At 38.2% G+C, this 22733-nt stretch overlaps 1 protein-coding gene across 4 annotated transcripts in view; it reads right to left on the minus strand.

Moving 5' to 3' along the window:
- POLR3A (RNA polymerase III subunit A) overlaps positions 1 to 22733 on the minus strand; it is a 36462-nt gene that overhangs the window by 10226 nt on the left and 3503 nt on the right. For 2 of the 4 annotated variants that reach the window (XM_054071218.1, XM_054071220.1), the window contains exons 5-24: positions 21673 to 21827; positions 20204 to 20443; positions 19133 to 19295; positions 18809 to 18945; positions 17845 to 17948; positions 17045 to 17186; positions 16405 to 16545; positions 15180 to 15249; positions 14818 to 14945; positions 13281 to 13419; positions 11535 to 11699; positions 11253 to 11425; positions 9722 to 9833; positions 8490 to 8608; positions 7285 to 7422; positions 5416 to 5586; positions 4520 to 4633; positions 3286 to 3321; positions 343 to 429; positions 183 to 265 (exon numbers count right to left, since the gene is read on the minus strand). In XM_054071218.1, coding sequence (XP_053927193.1) covers positions 183 to 265; positions 343 to 429; positions 3286 to 3321; positions 4520 to 4633; positions 5416 to 5586; positions 7285 to 7422; positions 8490 to 8608; positions 9722 to 9833; positions 11253 to 11425; positions 11535 to 11699; positions 13281 to 13419; positions 14818 to 14945; positions 15180 to 15249; positions 16405 to 16545; positions 17045 to 17186; positions 17845 to 17948; positions 18809 to 18945; positions 19133 to 19295; positions 20204 to 20443; positions 21673 to 21827 — 2617 coding nt within the window. The remainder of the gene's footprint in view (positions 1 to 182; positions 266 to 342; positions 430 to 3285; positions 3322 to 4519; positions 4634 to 5415; positions 5587 to 7284; positions 7423 to 8489; positions 8609 to 9721; positions 9834 to 11252; positions 11426 to 11534; positions 11700 to 13280; positions 13420 to 14817; positions 14946 to 15179; positions 15250 to 16404; positions 16546 to 17044; positions 17187 to 17844; positions 17949 to 18808; positions 18946 to 19132; positions 19296 to 20203; positions 20444 to 21672; positions 21828 to 22733) is intronic. The other 2 variants (XM_054071221.1, XM_054071219.1) reach the window with 2 other exon arrangements.

Consider the following 22733-nt stretch of genomic DNA (forward strand, 5'->3'; position numbering starts at 1 on the left):
CGCCTTGTGATGCTTATATTATTGGGACCAATTGTTTCTTATTCTTTATTTGTATTGCATGCATAACAGAACCAACGTTCATGCAGTAAAACCAGAAAAATACACTCCTAGGCTGCAAACAAAGAAATCTGGGGCATGCAGGCAGAGATATATTGACAGAAAACAGCAGGCTAAACACTCACCTCATGTATTTGTCCCTACAAGTTTCTAAAAACTTCTCTAGCTGGGTTGGAGTAATTCTGTCCAACTGATATAAAACGCGTGGCTGAAAAGAGAATAGAATAGTTGGAAAAGCCATGGCTTATGAGGATTTAAAATAATTAGCCCCTTGAAATTATTTACCTCTGTTGTGCCATTATCATTAATGCCATACTTGTCCCTAGTTTTTTTTATCTTCTCAGAAACACCTTTGATGAATTTTTTAATCTCCTGAAATGAGATTAAAACAACAGTAAGCAAAGTCTTCATATTAAGTCAGCAGCAGTAAGTTATTTGCTTAGAGCTCCAAATGGAATGTTTACACTAATAAATTAAAAATGCAGAATATAGAGAGGAACATAAAAACTTTGACAAGCACACAAACTAGAACTTGGCAAACCAGATTCACTCTTGTGTAACCACAAATTAGTAGCAGTACATGAGGAATATGGTCCACGCTAAATAAAAGCATCCTTCCTGAGTACACACCGAAAACTTAAAGGATTTGACTTTGGTTGCTTTCCTTCCTAGCAACCACCTACTGAAAATGATTCTTACCACCAAAAAAATCCAACCCCAAAACAAACCAAAAGGCCTCAAATCTTCAAAATTCTTGTTTTCTTTGTATACCAACACAGACATTCTCACTCATTTCTCTGCATTCAAAATAAATCTAAGTGGAAAACCAGGAAGTACATAAAAGACATCTGCTGGCTACATTTCAGAAATTCAAGTTATACTTTTATTTGGGGGGAAAAAAAACCCTTTAAACCTGATATTTACACATCAGTCTCCATCTAACATAGTTCAAAGAGTTTCTCTGTGCTGTGGAGAGGTCTTGCAGATAATTGCATTTCCAATGTAGCAGTACCTACACCTTTCACTCCCACCAGGTTCACCTAACTGCGGTTCTACAAGTCTTTACTGGAACATACATTGAAACAATCCTATCAGAAAAATATCCAACATTTCTCTGAAACATGATTCAGGCATTAGGCTTTGGATATAGAAATGTGAACTGGAATTCATGAAATGCAAGGTCCGTGATTGAACTCTTCTATAAGGCAAGCGATCACCATAACACAGGCTTATCAAAATCAAAATATAAACAAAGGAAGACGAAATCCATTAATGGAGGAGTGAATATAGTTTGATTTTTAAGAGTTGTTTCAAACTCTTTCCACCCCACACCAGTCCTGCCTGACAAGCAGGATGAGAGTTTCATAACACCACCTCCTCCTCACGCAGCATGGGACTCCGTCCAATCACTGAAGGAACCAGGCACTGAACATGACTTGCAAATTTCTCTTTTGAAACTGAATTGACAGATCATTATCAAAACACTTCTATTACATACCAACTGAATACTCAGGTTCTCAAAATAACATTTTTACTGGTAATCAAGGTGTTTTCAGACAGTTCATTGTTCTATAGAACAAAGTTCAAAAGAAAGAACTGACAACACAAGTGTGCTGCTAGGACAGATACTTCAAGTCATTTTCCCACCTGGATGACAACAGGATTAATTCATACATTTCCATCCCTTTTGCCCTGCAGTAAGCCATATTAGTTCACAAATGAAATAGTGCACCATTTTAAAGGTCTTTTGTGGAGGGGCAGGAAGGGTGGGGTGGAAGGGGAAGAAGGCAGAAGGTGGAACACTTAACTTCTCTCCCTCCAGAATTCTTAAGACTAAGAAGTTGCTTTAAAATTTCACCTAGTCACATAAAACTAGGGGACAGTAATAATAACCACACTGCCACCAGCCCCTCAAGAGAGGTTGTCATACTGGCTGAACATTAAGTCATGTGGTCATACAGAAGAAATCTCTGAAGAGATTTATTTTTCCTTTTCAAAAGTTTTATTCATGCACAAGAGCTAAAAGAGAAAATGACCTGTTCTCACAACTTTCACTTATCTGCTGGCAGTTAATCCAAATGTGGATTAATTTATGCTACCAACAGAAAGCTGAGCCTCTCCGCCTGTACACTATGAGCACAGCTACATAGTGAGCTCAAGAAACCAGCTGTTCTTTCACATAGTCTAAACCTATATCTGTTTGTAGTCTGGATCCATTTAATAGATGGCACCAAACTGACTCAGCAAGCTCTGGCTCAACATGGGCCTTGTCAGCTCCTACCTGGGCTCCTGTTCATTCAGAACAGTAGCCCAGGTTGTAAAGCCCGGTCACTTTGGTGTTTGTGTCACATTCCCCAGCAATTCAGCTAGTGGGATCATGTATATCCATGAAGCACTACTAATGTAAGAATCCCACTGAAAAGCAGAGTGATACAGATAATCCCTCAGGGCTCAGCACTAACCCATTCCAGGCCAGGCAGATCCATCAGGTTAGCTCCACACGTGTGAGCACCAACAGGCTGTGTGCTGAGCCCCTTCCACGTTGCACCACACTCCCCAGTATTTGTAGTCCATCATCTCCAAAACCCCACAGAAACACGGTTGATTTTTAAGTTGTGAGGCTTTCTAAAGATTTTCTCAATTACATTAAGAAGAAAGCAAAAACTTCCCTTCACCTGTATCTTAATATAGCGAACTAAGTTAAAATATTAACACAACTGAAACTGTGCCAGCCAACTATCTGCTTTTCCATCAGTTGAATTCCTTCCAGTGAGGGCAGAACACAAAATGGATGCTGGACCGTGTGGAAAAGGCTATGTAGACATTCTGTTTTCTGAGCAAGAGTGGATAAGCCCATTATAGGAACCTCCTGGTGAAATAACAGCAATAAGAAATACCTCTGTTCTGGAAGTGAAAAGGGGAGGAAAGGACAGCAAAACATCAGAAAAGCATGCTAACATCCCTAAAAGTTGGAAGAATGAGTTTTAGAAAGCAAAGTCACATACTAAAAGCAGGCTTCCTCAAATTTAACTATGGGGATTAATTCATGTGTCATGGTTTTCACCACTAAAAAGGAATCGCGTAAATTATTGTTATGAACAACTAGACCGTAATTTAACAAGCAGTCATGTATATATGCTAATCACTTACGTTAGCACTATACATACACCTTTAGCTAAAAAGCACTAACATTAATGTTCACACAGTGCACACACATGCTACAATTACCTCATTATATTTTTCATAACCTGTCTCAGTTAATGTCTTCAAGGATGAACACAAAAAAGAAAAGGAAAGAAGAAAATGTAACAGTATCTACAACTTGAAAATCTTAAGTTAAACTAATTTCCATTAAGGTGATGGAGCCATATTTGTGCTTCTCTAATTAACAGCAATTATTTAGATTTTCCTGATACGATGTACACCTCAAAGATCAGCTTCATCTCCCAACTTTGCAATCAGTACACTGCATCTTTTTTTCCTTCAGAGACGCAGAGCATGTTTCAAGCATAGATATAATTATTTTGTCGGCTTTGCTCTAGCAACAGAATTGCTAATCAGGTTTACAAAACAACTGCTTACTAGCTTGTCACCTTCTGCTCTGAAGGACTCTGATCTATTAAAAACAAACTCTTCAAAAGCAGGTTGCTAAATTCGTGTTGCTTTCATCACTGCCAGTAATCAGAAGGTTCCTCAAGGTAACAGCTTTACGTGTACACAGGCAGCTCAAATCTATAGTTTTTATCCCTGTCTCACAGAGTAGTTTTCAGTGTGGCAGCTCTCTTTAATATTAAAATCGCTTAATGCTCTTTTGAACAACTTAATTTGAACATTTCAGGTGCAAACAGCCATGTGAACATTCCTTATCCCTAAAAGCCAGGTATGGACTCCCCAGATAAGCCCTGTCCATCAAAGACTGCACAGGACATAAGTATTTTGCTGGGTGAGTATCATAGGAAAGCAAGGTCAATAGATTTAAGTGCTTAGTTGGTGTTTCTATTACAGGAAAACAAGCAAATGAGGAAAAATATTGATTCAGAGTTGGTAACATCAGAATATATGCACAATAATGGAGCTTGAGATTCAGTCCTAGTGGTTTCCCTACATAGAGTCAATGAGCATTACTCAATTTCTGACATCCCAGGGGAAGCACATAATTACTGTAGCACCTTGCTATGGAGACAAATTCCAGCAAAATACCATATCTGCAGCACCTTCTGCTCAAAACATCACTTGATTTTTCTCTCATTTCTTAAGCTCCTGTGGCGAATATGAACGACTACCATAATAAGTATTAAACCTACTAGTCTTACCTCATATATTACTGAATAAACTATTACTCCTGCTACTAATGCATAAAACTCAGCCACTGCTCGTACTGATAAAGAAAACTGATTTATTTTATTGCTTTGATTTTTAAGCAAAAGCTCATCATAGTGTGATAAGGAAGTCCAATAGTTACCTGCAAAAAACTGTCTTGGCAGCAAAGAAACTCATTCTTCTTCATGATGGACTCAGATGTTAACACCAATTCATTTTTACTGAGGGCTGGTTCACTTTGGCATGGATATACAGCCTGAAGAGGGAAAAAAAATTACTGCTGCATATAAAATCCATGCACAAAAGCTTCACTGTGAAGACACAGATTACAGATACACACAACTGATTACAGCATTCTTTAGTCTGGGGTTATTTTTACTATGCAATACCAGGCAGAGCAGTCTGGTATAGTAAGGTCCACATACACTTCGACTTCTCTAAATCTGAAGTTATACACACCCCCATATATTTCTAATTCTATCAATTTATTACACTCATATTAAAGAAATCTGAACAGTTATTTCAGCAAAAGGCTTTCATCTTCGTTGAGGAGAGGAAGAGGGAAAAAACCAAAACAGCAAACAAAACACTAAGCCAATACCAAATAATACCTTTTTTCACAATATGTTCATATGTTCACAACACATCAGGCCTCTGACTTAAGAAGCAGTTCAACACAAAGAACTTGCATGTCTTGATTTAATAAGGAATTATTTTCTGTAACATAAATCCAATCTTGTACCCAACTAAGCCAGTAGTAATTTATCTGGTGAGTTGGATATTAGGCACTAGAACATGAAAGCAGAGAATTCTATTTTTCACAGCTTATATGCATCTTGGCCCTAGTAGCTCTGCTGTAATGTACAAAATAGCTGTAACTCTTAGCACACACATACCAAAAAACTGACCAGGACCACCTGAAAAGGCAAATTAAAAATAAGATCTTCAACTGAAACAATTCTCCCCATCATTTATTACTTCCTCCTATGTGCGTAACATCCTTTTCACACTTCCAGCAAAGGTTTTAGTATTACTTACTCTGATATTGTCTAGAACTCGCTTGAATTCCAGTGGTTCATCCTTCCCTTCCATGGCTGCAGGATCCAAGCCATCTCCTCCATAAATAAACTGTATAATGTCACCAGTGGAACTTCTGACTGTCAAATCATACTGTGAGCAAAGATCTTCAAGAGATTTTACCAGTCGCCTCTGAAGGGGGAAAAAAGAATCACAAGGAAAGTAAATGGGATCTTTTTAACAATAGCTGTTAATTGGGACTACAGAATAAAACATAAACTGGACTTAGGAAATAAATCTGGCAGTGATTGGCAGGCATGAAAGTCTTTTTTAAAGTCAGATGTTATCCCTAGGGCTTTACTGTACATTCATTAGAATAATTATTAGAATCAGAAAAATCATTAGGGCTGGAAAACACCCCTAAGATCATCCAGTCTAATGGGAACACGAAAGCCAACAATAATGAGATGTAAAGCAACAACGCAATTTCCACATTTAGAAAGTCCATCATGTGAGAAACCAAATACTAAGAGCAAAGAACCTAGTACAGTCTGAGGAATCTGTTTGGGTTTTTTTGACAGATCATTCATATTCTTCTAATCAAGTTTGTCAAAGGATATAACACTTTTTGTGTGTAAGCAAAATCAGTCAACAATTATTTTCACTGCCAAAACCAAGGACCTCTTCTGTCACAGCCAGTAGGTGCTGTTTTTCTACTAGTGCCAGCTATTTATTTATTTTTAATTCACTGCATTAGGAAATTCCTTTACTTCTGCCTTCCTTTCTTTGCCTCCCAAAAAGAAGGCATGCTACAAACCATTAGTGATTAAAAGTTTTTTCACTTGAAATATGGACTTCATTGTTCTAGGAAAGTACATAAGCTTACTGGAGAATATAAACAGGTCATTTTATTTTCACTGAGAAAGAGAAAGGTAAAATGAAATAAATGTTAAGATCTGTGTATTTAATCCCAAAGCCCAAACGCTACAATTTATTCACATAGGGTGAAAGTTGATGAGGAAAAATATTTTGCAGGTTGCTTATTTTAGGTGTATGCATATTTGTTCATACTTAAACACACAAACAGCATTCTGCTAGTGTGGGAGACAGGTGGTCTAACTAGTCACCTACCCCAAAAAGGAATTGATATCAGTTTTTGTAGTTATTTGTATATCTCTTAACATGTCTCCAGCCCCTAATTATCTCGGCTTTTCTACTGTCTGCTACACTGGAAAGAGGACTACAAATACTATTCCAATCTTCTCACTGAAGTTGTAACACTGCTCACAAGAGCAAGAAGCTTTTGTTGGAGGAATGCTTATTTCCACATGAGATACAGCCAAAGAAATTAATGTTTTACAGAAGAACACCATTAAGCCCAAATCTATTCAGCCAAGATGTCTCTTACCTAAAGACTGCAGACACTGAAAGGGAGATTTACCCATATTTTTGTCATCCAGACAATCTTTTCCTTAAAAAACCCAAACCCAGGATTTGTATTTTCTGTTTCTTTTTGCTGAAATACCATATCTGAAAAAGCACTCAACTCAAACTTGTTATAATGTACGGACAAAACTTCCATAATTCACATGGCTTTTACCTGCTACACAGAAAGCAGTCCCCAACCATTCCATAAAACAAGGGCTTTTATCACATATTTTCAAGAGGAATCGGTATAACAGGCATATTACTGTACCACTGCCTGGGGTTTCATTGACAAATCTTACTTCTACTGAAGAGTAGAGCAAAGTCAGGTTTTTTTGGGGTATAAATTACTATTTATTAAAACCAAACACAGTCACACATCTCCCTCACCCCTCACCTCAATACACACCTAAGAAACACCCTGCTTCTGCAAGGCTGACAAACCCTCACTCCAGTGGCACTTACCTGCATGTATCCTGTTTCGGCTGTTTTTACAGCTGTGTCAACCAGACCTTCTCGACCAGCCATTGTATGAAAAAAAAATTCAGTGGGAGTCAGCCCAGAATAGAAGCTATTAGCAACAAAACCTTTTGCTGCTGGGAGCTAGAGGAGAGTAGGAAAAAAAGGGTTAAAAACCAATGTACATTCTATATACATGTTACAGTGCCGTGTATTCTAGAATCTTTCAGATGGTTAGCCTATACGTACACAAACACAGAGCAATCGTTTCAGCTTCATTTAGCTTTGAAGTTCAATGTTTGTAATTTAGATCTGTATAAAGGCTTCAAAACCCTTGCCTAATACTTCCAAACTTGTCTAATAGACTGCCTTCTCTTACAAGCCTTGTCATGCTTCTAGCCATTCCTTGCAAGCACTACACCAACTTCTTACACTTCAAGACCAAGGAAAAATAATATGACTGCAGGTATGTATGAATTCCTGCCTATGAATTTTATGCAGGCACCCCTTTAAGTCAAATAAAACCTGGCTGGCTCCATGATCTCCTAGAACAATGTATAGGCTACAAAGAGGTCCATCTTAGATCATCGCTTTTTGCTGTTATTCAACAGGAAGGGCTTTCTAAATCAGCAAAAAACATAGAGTTACAGCTCAACATTTTCCCTTCTCATCTAATCCAAGAAGTTTTTTTCACAGAACTCAGAAGTTGAAATGAGGAAATTTAAATGACGAATGGAAGTGTCATGGCTACTATCTGACACCTCAGCTATTCGACTAACACACTAACCAGCTCAACGGCTGGTACCTAGGACCTTCTCTACTAGTCTAAAAACAATGGATCTCACTGAACTGTATTAAGTGCCTGAGACTCTTTATTGCTTTATGTAGAACAGAACTCAAACAAAGAACATTCACACGAGCTCCCAATACCTGTCGTAGTGGAAAAAGAAAAGAAACAGAGTCCAGAACAGTTTATCTGTCATGCTTCACCTGTCTAAGGACACCAACACACACCCGGCAGTTCTGAGAACTCTTAGTGCAGTGAAACAGAACACAAGACTTAATTATTTTTAGGACTCTGAAGAGAACTAAAAATGTATCATCAGACTTATTTAATTTTACTCAAATAGAAAGTCTAACCAAGGCTTAGTTAGCTGTAAAACTTCAGGCTAACTAGACAACCTATGGCAATTCACAACATACAGACTTGCCTTAGAATGCTTCTCAAAGTGAGGCAAGGATCTGTTCTCAAATCCATCAGGAACTCGGGACCCACTGATAGCCTGCTGACCCACACAAGCAATCATCTGGGATATATTAATGAAGGAGCCTAAAAAGAAAGAAAAAATCCCCCTCACTCATAAATGAGGAATATCAGTGCTCCTCTGGTGACGCAGCTGTCTCCACTTCTGTGAAAATCTATTATTTAGCTTTGTAATTTCTCAAAAATGCATTTAGAATTGCAGTTAGAGAGCTTTTTTCTGTTACTTGCCCCACTCATTTTACCGTTTACACTGGGGTGGTCAACTAAGTCTACAACACAGCTAAAAACTTCTAAATCTGTTTCTCTGGGTCACAGACAGTCATGCCACCACCATTTTACGACAGTCCTTGTATTATCTTGTTCCGTATCATTGATTGTGTTTTATACAACCCACGATCATAATCTACGTATTTGGCTTCACAATTTCTTCAAAAATATATTTTTAACAATACATTTTATGAAGGGTTCACTGTCTACCACAATTCCTAAAACAAATTAAGTCCCAGAGAATCAAGCTACTAACGCAGAAGTTTTATTTGTTGAACATGTTTGCCAACAATGCCTCCTAGCTCCCAAAATCATATGCTTAAAATATCCTTATTGGAGTTCAGTATTTCTTTAGAAGTAAAAAATGTCACCCTCAGGCTTTCCACGATTTAGTAGAGACCAGTAAATAAATGCAAAGAGTTAAGTCCTTTCTTCAAATTCTCATAGGAAACAATGGAAAGCTCAAATAAGAATTCCTGTGTAAAACAAATATCTACTGGACAGGTGCTCTGTCAGAAACTAAGCAGCTAAGATGGCTGAAATATCAATTCCAATTCCTAATTTAGCATTTCCAGTCAATTTTTTCATGTGATATTGATGCTTGAAGTCAGAAGTGCAACTCAAAACTTTTTACTCATTAATTAATTCAAGTCTTAAGAACTTTCCAAGTTCCAACAGGATGTTTTTCAATTTGTACTAAAAATTTAAAGAAAAAAAAAAATCGCATATCAGCTTGATTTTAATTAACTGTACCCAGCCTGTACTTACTGAGAGGAGTCACTGCAAGTATATATGACATGAATTTAATACTTGCACAACTGACTATATAAAACAAGCTATAAATGCAGAACAAACAATTTTGAGAGCAGTGATGGAGCGATCAATCTGCTTCCAAAGCTTAGATACTCCTACCTTTAGAACCACAGAGAGCCATGATAAGGGGGCTGTTGCTCTTGTCCAGTTCTCTGAGACAGGCACTGCCAGCATGATCTCGGATAACAGAGAGTTCTTTAAGGATTAAGGCCTGAAATCCAAGTGTGCAGAGATTCAGCATTCATTAAAAATACCACACACAAACAATACTCTATCACTTGCCAGCAATACCTTCGGTATTGAAAGGGAGTTCTAAATAAAACAGAGAAAGAAACCAAGAGGTTGCTTCGGGTGAAACAAGTTACATTTTAACTTGTGAAACTTGCCTGTTTTCTGCAAAAAAAATTCTTGCTGGGACAAGATAGGGGGTGCCAGAGACATGGCAACCTCTTTTGTCAGCAGCACCAGGTCAAGCTAAACTGAGCATTGAACATAAGTGATTTGTGCTAGGGGAGGTTTAGATAGGATATTAGGAAAGATTTCTTTACTGAAAGACTGGTGAAGCACTGGAACAGGCTACCCAGGGCAGTGGTGGAGTTATCATCCCTGGAGGTGTTCAAAAAGCATGCAGATGTGGCACTTCAGGACACGGTTGAATAGGCACGGTCGTGTTGGGTTGACAGTTGGACTGCATGATCTTAGAGGTCTTTTCCAACCTTAATGATTCTATGATTCCCATGAAAATAAAGTCCTTTTGGACTACTTTCAGAGATAACAATGTTGATATGTCCAATTGTTCAGAAAGTAAGAAATATATCAAAAAACCATCCTAGGACATACACAGATGTTTGAAAACACAAAGAGTGGAAAAGACTGCAAGACACTTCTTTGAGTCAGAGTGCCCCTTCAAACTGGACAACTGCGGCAGCACTTCAGTGTGGGGTGGGGGTTTTGTGGTGGTTTGGAGGGTTTTGATTGTTTGTTCTCTACTTTTGTTTTTAAGGTAAACTAACAATTGATTAGCCAAGACGGCAAATGCATAAAAACATTAAAAAATGACAACTGTGTTCTTCAGCTAACTTCATTAGGTCCCTGCCCATAAGGTTTTGGGCAACATTGACTGCTCTTCTTCAAAATCTTTACATTAAAAAAAAAGAAAAAAACCCAGCATAATCCAAGTCCACTTAACTTCTGGTACAGTAAGGGGCATGAAACCAGTTGCATATAAATAGAACTGTAACCATAGGAACGTTTTGCTTCTTGGATTCGGTTCTTTGCTGCTACTGTTCATTATTAACAATAATTATTGTTCAATATTAACAAATATTGATAAATATAATTAACCCTGTTCCAATTACATGTATAATTTTATTCTCTTGTATGTCGCCCCAATACATCCCTCCAGGAGGGAGGGAGCATCTCAATTGTTTACTATTTAGTGGACTTTTTTAGATGCATACAAACACCTAGAAGTTAAGCCTAGACAGACCCGGCTGAAGTTGCATACCTAGGGGCCATATTCGCTTGTAGTTTTAGGTTTCAAAAGACAACTTTGAACTTCACAATTCACATGAATACATTCATTAAGTCTCTACTCTAAATATATAATGATTTAAATTAAAACTGTTACCTCTAGAGTCTCTTCTGCAGTGCAACCAGGCTGCTGCTGTAGCTTGCCAGTGTTTAGAGCTTCAATATACTCATCACATTTCTTATAGCCAGCATTCAGGAGCTCATATTTAGCTTTCAGCAGGCCCTGCCCAGGTGTTACATCACCAATTCCAATTGAAAAGCCACGATTAGCTATTAGTAAGAAAAAAATTGTATTTGAAGAATAAGTCTTGCTTGATTGTTCTGTATTTCTGCTTTAAGACTCTATTTTACAAGGAAACGTACTTCCCTCATTACTTACAAAGATAAACGGGAGCAAGTCTGGCTAGTCGTGACATGGCATCTGCAGCTTCTACCTGTCCCCAGTCCCTTAACAAGATGTAGAAGATGTTGTTCTTGGAACCTGAACCTAATGTTCCTTTGTCCATACTGCCACTCATTAACTCACTGTTCTGAATTGTGACATCTAGGAATGAAAACGCAAAAAATTCATCATCCTTTTAAAATGTTACCTAAACGCTAGCAATCACTTACAGTGGCAACTCTAGTAATCAATTATGGAGTAGTTTTTTAAATATAAGCTCTGTTGACGAAAACAGCAAACCCCAAAACCATGCATTTAATGTACCTGTAGAAGGCAGGTAAGTAGGAGGAACAGTCAACAACCAGACCATACCAACATAAAAGGTATTTCCCTTCCTCCTTAGAAAGACGACTGTATCCAGTTTAAGACTTTTGATTCTGGAATTCAGTTCCACAGCTTAAATTTAAAAGACACAGTGGGCTTAGACGTCTCTTTAATTACAAGCTTATCAAAGACATCCATCTTGCCTATAGGCCTACATGACTGCCTCTTGTGGACGTCCTCCTTTTGCTTCATCAGGAACCTTCCATTTCAGGCACTGAATCTTCCTTATAAACTTTAGCCTTTAAGTGATTTAAAGTATCTTCTGTATGTGAACTTCAGACATATTTTCTAAGAGAGCAATACAATAAATATACATCCTCAGATTCATTATGCACCTTCCAAAGATCTGGCAGTAGATCTGCCAGACTACTGGCATCTACTAAAGTAGATGGATCCAATTAAAATCATTCTACTCAGAATGCGGTAGATGTTTGCATCCTGTACTCTGTGGTCAATATTTTCAATGTCAATTTAGGTAATCATATTCTTGAACCACAAGTCATTGCTCTATCACCCATTATATACAATCAAAATCTGATAACAGGATTCCCTACAACTTCGGACAATTTGCAGAGAACTTTCTGAGGAGAATGAGCATTGCTTCAGCGATGAAGGTTCTTCAGAGAGCTGAACAGAGCCACCAATGAAATCCAGGAGTTTTCCACATCATCTGCTACTGTCAGACTCAGAAAACAGGAATTTTTCCCATACTTCCTAAAATGAGAAGACTGCAGAGCAAGGACGACAGCCTGTGTTCACAAGAGTGTGAACAGGATTGCTTTGTTGCCTTTCTCTCCACATTTCTTAGAGCTTAAAAAAATTGTGCCACTGTGTTTATAACCAACTTCACAACCACTGACAGATAGTGGATTCGAGTCCTAACTGGAAAATTCTTTCTTACATCAATGTTACATGACAGAATTACTGTAAATCAGTGTTCCCCCCTAGGTTCCTCACACTCCTGAGTGGCAAGCAGCCAAGCTAATCCTGCCTGCTCAAGTTCTTATCCAGCTGTTACCAAGTGAAAGTTAAATTAATAAAAACAAAGCCTTGTTCATCTCCTACAGACTCTTCAAGCCTAACACGTTGCATTCAATCTGCCACTCTGACTTCCCTAACTGGAAGTATACAGATTGTTTGATATCCTAAGGATTCCTACCTTCCCTACGCATCCTAAGTCCTTTCACTGTTTGACTTCTAATCTCTGTATCACTACCTCAACTTAAGATATCACATTTTTCCATTTGCCCTGTGCACAACCACTTCCTAAGCTTCTTTGCTGCTATCGCTCACCTTCTATACTACGTTAGTATCATGACAAGTCTAGTATCATACAAAATTTTTAGAATAGTGACTCACAAGAATCGTTGTAACACAGGTCTTCCCCTTTGCCACAGTACTGTTTGCCCTTGGTTCGGAGATTGGCTTTTACAGGACAATCATCACTGGGTTTGAGGATAAGGCTGAAAACCTGTTTTCCTGTCCAGAGCGTTACAGGCTTAGGGAAACAAAAGGAGAATTAGCTATACAGAGTTTACGTTACACATGCAGTAAAAGAGCAAACAAGATTTTAGTTGAAAAACTGTTTTCTACACAGAACCTTTCTATGCTGAACTACACATGTAGAAGCACAGAGTAGCATTCCTTTGAATAAGGAAGCATGCACTTGCAAAGATATACTTTACATAAGGGCATATGCATGCATTTAGAGAAACACGCTCTATTGCTTCCTCTTGCTGTCACATTTCCCCTTTCTGATTAGAAAGGGAAAATAAAAGATGCTGTTGCCACCATGTTGTTTCCCAAAGAAATAATTCCTTCTTCATAGAGTGCGTTTGGTTTAAATTTTTAGGACATTAGAGATTCACATAGTTATGTACCCCCCTCAGCTGTAGTTAAACCTAACTGTCACAGTCAGTTCTAAAACTATTTATATGGTGTGACAGAAGCAGTCAAAGAATCACTGTTCTTAGTAGTCAGCATTAAGTCCACAGACATTTCTAAAACTTGCATTAGATATTGCCTACAAATGCTCTGACCTTGCTTTAAATCAGTATTATCAATGGCATTTCAATTTCAATTTCTGAATTTCCCTATTTTATTGATCATTTTGAAATTAAATATAAAGTGTAAAAGTACACACTAATACTTTTTTGTATTCCACAAATTTCAAAATAAATCAAACTCTCTCCAAACAACACCGTTGGCCTCGAATACAAAAATAATCAAATGTTCATCAATGAAGGCTTAACAGACCCTAATACTGTAAACGACACTACAGCTCACTTCAAAGTTTGCAACAAATACTCTGCCTTTCATGATTAATATTTTGTGTTCATGTAACCAAAACAAAACAATGACATACCACTCATCCTCTTTAATTGTTAACACATCACCGGGCTAACAACTAGAGCACGCTATTTCCCAGGATTAACATCTCCTAAATTTGGGAGAATGAGGCCTGTAATTGCTAAGCATATCAGGACATTACTGGAGGGAAACCAAGGAAAAACAGTGTTTCTCCATTCAGCCCCGTATTAGTCTGCATGGCCAGCAACAGTGAGTTACCAAGAACGATGTATCTCCTCCCAACTGCTAACAGTCAAGTGGTCCATATCACAGCAGCAGGAGTGTGGCAAAGCTGTGTTTGAACCTTGAAGGAAACCTGCATCTGGACTGCGCTGTGCAAGGTTGGCTCTGCTCAGCATCACCAACTGTCACACAAATTATGCACAGCTCTGACCCTGAATTCTGATCCTTGTACTTTACACATACAAAAACCTGACACAAAAACGATGTCAGAGAAAACAAGAACTGTCTCTGCTGAGAACATCACCACTGGTCACGAACACAACAGAGAAAGCGTTAGGAACATTAAAAACACAGTTTGACACACCTTCAGAATTGCTGGAGGTGGAAGACGAACTTTAATCTTTTCATCCTTGCCAACCAGGATAGAAGCAATAATTTGACAGGCTTTGGCTCGATCAAAAAAGGTGTCTTTTAAAGTAAGAAGATAGGCACCTACAAAGTAAAAAACAAAAAATGTGGCAGACTAAAATGAGATGAAATGTAAAGGTCTTCACCAATCTAACGATTCTATGATTCTACGATATTCAGTATCAACAATTCCATACCAATCCTAGTTACTTTCTTTCCACATTCCAATACTAGTTACTTCCTCAGTAGGTAAAATCACAGTGATCCTGAAGGAACAACTTTAAATCATAGGGCTCTAAAACAAGCTTATACACACACCTGTGAGGAAATCCTGGATAGCAGCAATGAGAGGTTCTCCATTTCTCGGTGTTACCAAGTTTGCTTTAGTCTATGATACAAGAGATAAAAAGACCACACATTTGAAGATATTGATATTCCATTTGTTGTTCAGGAGGAAACTTAGCATTTAAGACAGTTATTTTAGCAAAAATGGTAAGAAGATAGAAAAAGTAAACTAGAAGTTACAGTTCACTACAGTCCATACAAATCTAATGACAAAGGAATAATTCGAGAAGAGTTACTAGAAACTACATATTCTGCTTCAAAGCAGAAGATGCAAACAACTTGGTGTGTTTGGTTTGGTTCTAACAGGACAGGGGAGGAAAGACAAGCAGGCTTTGAGGACTTGAGAAGGAACAAAAGAGGTTATGTTCACTACAGGGAGCTAGTGAAGTGTAACAAGTTCTGAAGTCCCTACTTGCATGTAATGACCAAGACAGCCATTTCCCCTAGCCGCAGGTTCTTATGTCTTACTCAGACTACTGCCCCAGAAAATCAATGAATCACTCACTCACAACTAAGCAGCACAGTTTCGCCTGAACTGTTCACAAACCTGAATCGTACACTTTGGGGGCAGGGGAGAGTTTTCTTTTTAAGCTCCCAAATGAGTTCAGCCAACACACACTGCAGCCAACACCTGTGGTGGTGCAACTGAAGTAGCAGTGCAAGCAAAGGAGCAATGTACAGATTGTTGCTACTGACAACACAGATCAAAGCCTACAAACATTAGATCCCTCTTCATCTACACTCACTTCTCCCTTTTTCCCCCCCGCCCTAACTTCTTGCTGTCTCCTGCCTTCTCTGGCACACTGCCTGCTCCAGTACAAGCACACCATTGATGCCTTATTTCCAGTTGGTCTGAGTGCCAGCAATTGCTGGGCCATCAGGCCAGAGAGCAAAGTATGTGCCTATTTGGTTACAGAGCCTATTTTGGTAGCAATCACCAATAGCAGTCAGGCAAAAAAATAGTAATGACATCTACTTACTTAAACCCACTGCATTTTCCATGCATGCTAAGTATAAGCCTATTAGATTACCATTGCGTAACAGTCCTAATTATTTTAAACTCACTTTTGCAGAGTTTTCAGGCAGCTTCATAGTTGGACCTTATGCATACGCAGGAATGTTAATAACATTTCATATTCCACATGTAAGTTAAGAAATACAGAGCTCAGCTCATCTGCCACTAGAATTATTGACATACCCCCATTAAAACGAGTGCTTCTGCTTTTGCTTCTTCTGTCTGAGGAAGGTGAAGGTTCATCTCATCTCCATCAAAGTCTGCATTGTATGGTGTACAGACACATTCATTAAATCTGAACGTCCTATGAGGTTTGACTCTAGCCTGCAATTACAAAACAAACTGAAGCACATGCAGTCAAGCATGCTAAAAGATGAAAAGCCATGCCTCAGTGCTTCCTTGTAGGCTTAATCCTTTTTGTTACAGACATGAGTCAAAATTTGTGATCATAGGATTTAACTCAGCTGACAGAAATTGTACGCAGGTTATATTACACAAATATAGCAGTAACTTCCATTATGAAGAATTTATACAAAGCACAGAACACAGGGCACTTTGTAAAGATTGCACCAATTCCACAAAAGTGAAACGCAGGAACAGATACTGAGGTCAATTATGACTATTAACAGAACCCTCCAGACAGCATCCTGCCCAGTTCAACATCAACCCCCATGCGGAAGCACACCTGCACTGTATTCGTGTTTGTCTCCACGCAGTGTTTCAGATAAAGCCCTTTGTTTTTCCATAAGAAATAAACACCAGCACAGGCAAATCTAACATTCAGAGATGTGCTACCTGTATGTTAGGCTGTGTGCGCACTTACAATATGAGCCATAATGCTCAGCTTATGAAGAGAGGGCTGTCGGTTGAACAGGACTATGTCACCATCTATAAGATGTCGCTCCACGATATCACCAAACTTCAGTTCCTGGGCCATCTTTTCTCGGTTACCGTATTTCAAAAATCTTTTTGTAACACATAACAACGGAGTCAGAAGAAATAGAGGCAGAAGAAGTAAAGTCAGAAAGATACAAAGACAATTGAAAACACACTCTGTGTTTATAATGCAAGTTCTTGCTTCATTAAATATGAGTCCTGCTGCTTTCTAACTAATGAATGTATCTGTGACATTAATTACATCGCTACAGTTATTTGTGCAAGTAAGAAAAAAGTCTACTCATAAAAATAAAAAACGCATGCCAATTGTATCAGAGAAAACAGGAAGTTGCACTCACATATTGTCATTTCTTACTGCCTATAAATCGACTGCAAATTAACTCTCATGATAAAAAACTAGTGCAACATGCCCCAAACCACCCATTTCCATTTATCTCTGTACTACATCCCTTATTCCAAATAAAAGTCACTCAGTCATAGAAAAAAGAAATCTAATTGCACTTCATTATCATTAGCACATACACTTAAGTTTAAACCCAATAGATTATCCCCTATGGTTTAGCGTACAGTTTCCTCTTACATAATGACAATTTTTTTGTCGCTGTCTTTTATGAAAGATACTAAAAATCAGTTTTAGTCCTTGTAGATATAACTATTTTCACATAGCAGTAAAAACAAATTGATGGGGAGAGGTAAAAGGTAAATCATTCCAGATAAACATGATACCTTTTCATCTGTGTGTGCCTTTGCTGTATGAAGTTGGCTCCAGGATGAACATCGGGACCATTACGAACAAGTTTCCTCATGAAATCAATATTCGCTTTGTTCACCTGTTGCACAGAAACTTCAATCAGAAACAAACGAAATGCATTTCAGGCCCTCTCATTTTTGCTGGTGGCTTTTGCATTTTCTAATTTTAGGCTCACCTGATAATCCCTCTCACAGCCTGCAGTGGCTGAAGGGAACAGGCAATACCTAAAGGGAATGGATAGGGATAGACATTTTAGCAAGGCCTGTTGTGACAGGGCAAGGAGTAACGGCTTTAAATTAAGGGAGTGGAGATTTAGACTGGATATAAGTAAGAAGTTTTTTACAATGAGGGTGGTGGAACACTGGCACAGAATGCCCAGGGAGGCAGTGGAGGCCCCACCCCTGGAAATATTCAAGGCCAGGTTGGATGTGCATCTTAGCAACCTGATTGAGTTAAAAATGTCCCTGCTCCAGCAGGGAGATTGGACTAGATGGCCTTTAAAGATCCCTTCCAACTCAAAGCCCTCTATGAGTCTGAGGGAACAGGACAGAAATGCAAGCACTGTGGAGCAGAATATCAGAGTGAAATTAAGCTTAAAAATCTGGGAAGTAAATTCAGAAATAAAAATACCCAATCATTCCTTGGATCCACTAAGCATATGAAGCTATGCAAGGGTTCAATAAAGATCAAAGAAAACTATCCTCTCTTGACATCTGGCTCCTTACACCATGTGCCCTCACACTACTCACATATACCTGATACTACATCCTTCACTTACCAGCAGCAACAGAACTGGCCAAATGTCACTGAGAGACATTTTGAACATAAAAGCAACACATACATTTCCTTTTATAGTAAAGCTATATAGAAGGACAACACTGATATCATACAAACCAAACAAGAACAGGACAGAAAAAGTTTTGGTTTTATAATTCTTACCTTTTCAGGAAAGGTTAGTATCTTAGCAACATGAATAGGCACTGCTACTTCATCTATTCTTAGGTTAGGGTCAGGTGAAATGACTGTTCTGCCAGAAAAATCCACTCTCTTTCCAGACAGATTGCCTCTAAACCGACCTAATAAAATGAAATCAAAGTGAAAACTTTTTTATCTAAAAGCTGTCTTCAAAGTCTTATGTGTTAAGACAGACATCAGAACAACTTCCAAGATACTGTTGTGTTGCACTTAAGTATCAGAGAGACAGAATAGCAAATATTTGTGTCTCGGTTAAAAAAATAATGAAAACCGACTTTCTAAACAAACCTTGTTTTCCTTTCAGTCTCTGAACAAAACCTCTGGTCCATTTTTTAGGTGCCATGTTGAGAGGAATTCCCGAGAGCTCGCTGTTGATATACAAGGCACACTGCAGCTGAAGGAAGTCCCAGTCTTCCATGATCATCTGTGTTTTGGCTCCTGATATCCTATGCTAAACAAAAGAGTCATTCAGTTCAGAAAATAAATGTAACAACACACATTAAACTAGCAAAGAATTTTTCTGACAGTAGTACAACTGTCATTTCAAAAACAATGTTTAAAAAAATCTTAATACACATTAGAATTGAAAAGGGGAGATAACTTTATAAGAATCCATAAGCATAACGGCATTCAAGAGAACCAACAAAAAAACCTTCTTTTGACTAACATATGCTTTGGAAAAATGCTCACAAAACTGTCTATTTGCATAAAATAAAGTTTTCCCAAGCCACTTAAGTTAAGCTAATATAACTTCATAGTCAGGAAAATCACCAGTAGCTAATAATTCTTCAATCATGGGACAGTTAGTGCTCCGTTGATTTTGTTTTCCTGATAAAAGACCAGTTTTGAAACGCCTGGAAAGTACCAGTCTGATAGAACTGCAGTTCTAAACAACTGATAAACTGCCAAATTTACATCTAGTATCAATTTGCACCATGCTAAATGAAAATTGAGCTCTTCAGAACAGATGGTGAAATAAAGAAAGGACAAAGAGGTAGTAAGAGAAGAGGAAGGTCTACATGGGAAAAACAATAACTCAACAGATATAATGTTTTCATTGTAAGTGACCAGGCACAAAGTGTCACAGTCATGGGAGGGGAAAACTAAAACAAACAAACAAATACATAAAACAAGTTTACAGACCAGAACTCAAATGAAAACCCATTTCCCATTATCTACCAGCAGATCTTCAGCAGGTCCTTACTGCAAGCACCTAGCTCCATTTGAAACAATAAAATCCCAAAAGGCAAAGCATGCTTGCTAAGTATGCAGTAAGACAACTAAAACCACGTGCTATATTCAATTCCAACCAAATCTCTTCAAAGGCAACAGTCTCTGAGAGCCTGAAGGATGACTCACCTTTTTGATTACATCATTAAGGAAAATTATCTCAGTGAGCTTCATAGTCAGATCATCTTCATTGGTGCCGGACTTCAAGTCACTGACAACAGAGGGTCGGATACACAATGGAGGCACCAAGACTCGTGTGAGGATCAAATCTGAAGGTTTGCCTGCTTCTGGGTTCATTAGCAGCAGAGGGATGTCTTCTGCTGGGATTCTTTTAAAGAGGTTCAACACTACTAAAGGATTCAAGTTTTCCTACAAAATCCATGTGAGAAAGGGGAGAACAAGCCATCACGTAACAGTTTCCATGCTTCCCTCCTCCCCTCATTTACTCATTGTTAAGAAATAAAAATATTTTTAAAAGTCACATAAGTAAGAGCTATTAATGCAAACAAAGCTACATTTTATTCCGAATCAATGCTTTTAGCATCTCAGATACTAACTTTGTATTTTTTTCCTTTCTTTTTTTCCCTGTACATCAGCATTTACTTATTTACATTATTATTATTTACATTACTCTCTTTTTTAAACAGTTAACGGGATATTTCATAAGTACTTGTCAAAGCAGCTCAATGAATCTCCCACAACAAATTTACAGTACATAGTTTTTATTTTGTTAAGTGGAAGTCACATAAATTACTGTACTTTCCAGTCTTCTTTCTCTCCTCTTAGCACAGCTACAGTATAGTGAACTCCAGATACTTGTTACTTTTGCTGTCTAAATACGTACACCAGGATCTTTCCAGCTTTCAAAAGCAGAATGAAACGAAACTGCACACAATGCAAAGCTGAATGAAGCAAAATATTCATAGAATCATAGAATGGTTTGAGTTGGAACGGACCTTAAAGCCCATCTAGTTCCAAAACCCCTGCCATGGGCAAGGTCACCTTCCACTGGCTGAGGTTACTCAAAGCCCCATCCAATGTGGCCTGCAACATGTCCAGGGATGGAGCAGCCACAACTTCTCTGGGCAACTTGTGCCAGTGCGTCCCTACTCTCACAGGAAAACATTTCTTCCTAACAGCTCATCCAAATCTCCCTTCTTTCAGCTTAGAACCATTCCCGCTCATCCTATCCCTGCAATTCCTGATAAAATGCCCCTCAGCTACCCTGTCTCTTTCTCAACACTGAGTTCTTCCGAAGAAGAATAAAATTGTATGCTGTAATAATCTCAGAGTTACAGTAAATCTACATGTACATGCAGAGGATTTGTGGGCCTTTCATCTCTTTTTTCTGGCTTATACAAGTTTCACGCACCAAAAGTATCCCCCTTCTTTATGGACAGAAAACTATCTGTTAGAACGTACCCACAACCTAAACTGCTAACTTGCAGAGTTAACATTACTGCAAAAAATACATTCTTCAAGTGTCTTGCAGTACATGAAAATCTTGGATCAGACTAAGCTGCTACACTGAAAACCTTTGAGGAGTTTTATTTCAAGCACAAAAACAAGCAGTGAATTTAAGTCATAATGAAATTTACCTGAGCTCTTCCCAGTAAAGGTTCTACTTCTTTGTTATATTCTATGGCAGTTTCAAAGGACTGGAGAAAAGTAGATACGATTGGATCTACTACTTTCTTATTGGTCTTGTACTTTTCATGTATTATTTTCAACAAACCACACTTCTTCACGGTTCCTGCAAGCAAAAGAATATGGGTTGTTTTTTTATTAAACAGCAACAAAAACCACCAAACAAAAATACCCCCAAACTTAAAATGGTTAAGTTAGAGTTCCAAACCTAATTAAACCTTCTGTGAATACAAGGATAAAATAAACCATCACCAGCTTTATTAATGAGTTTCTTTAATTCACAAAACACAGTCTGGCTAGATTGGTGTGCCTAGATTACTATGCAGCTTCTGGAGCTGAGACCAGGTGGGTTAGCCCATACTTTAATTCAGCTGCCTCTCAAGCAAAGCAGAGATCTTGTTTAAAGTAGAAGTCACCATACTAAAACCAGGACTAAGACGTGCCATTTATACATCATTCCACTATCGTCTAAAGTAATTTTGGAAGTGAATTGCCAGAAGAACCTAACTATTTTCATGTCCCGCAGGTAACATTCATAAAACTTACACAAGTTTTATGTACAACTTACACAAGTTTTATGTACAAACTTACACAAGTTTTAAGATAAGTACAAGTGCTCTCCAAACTCAATTATCTGTACTGACTTATGTTGACCTACCAGTTAATTTAGCAAATGCCTGTTGTTTCTGTCCCATTTATGTGGCACTTAGAATGAAGCAGCATTTGTTCTCTCCATTTATTCAGGCTGTTGATCATTACACCAAATAAACCATAATTTTAAAAGTGTAACATTTTATGTTACTAATTAACCACCCACTATGAATCTGCAACACTGCAAGTCCTTCACCAGCATTATCATTTGATCAGAGCAAATGAAGAAAAACTTGTATTTTGAAGCCAAATGTGAAATCTTATCACGAGGTTCTGCCCTGAAGACAAACTGCTATGTAGCCCAGGATCATCACAGCCCAAACACTGCTGAACTGCAGAACCTATCTACCTAGAGTACAAC

This window comes from Cuculus canorus, chromosome 7, assembly GCF_017976375.1.
Source record: "Cuculus canorus isolate bCucCan1 chromosome 7, bCucCan1.pri, whole genome shotgun sequence".
NCBI classification, from domain to species: Eukaryota; Metazoa; Chordata; class Aves; order Cuculiformes; family Cuculidae; genus Cuculus; species Cuculus canorus.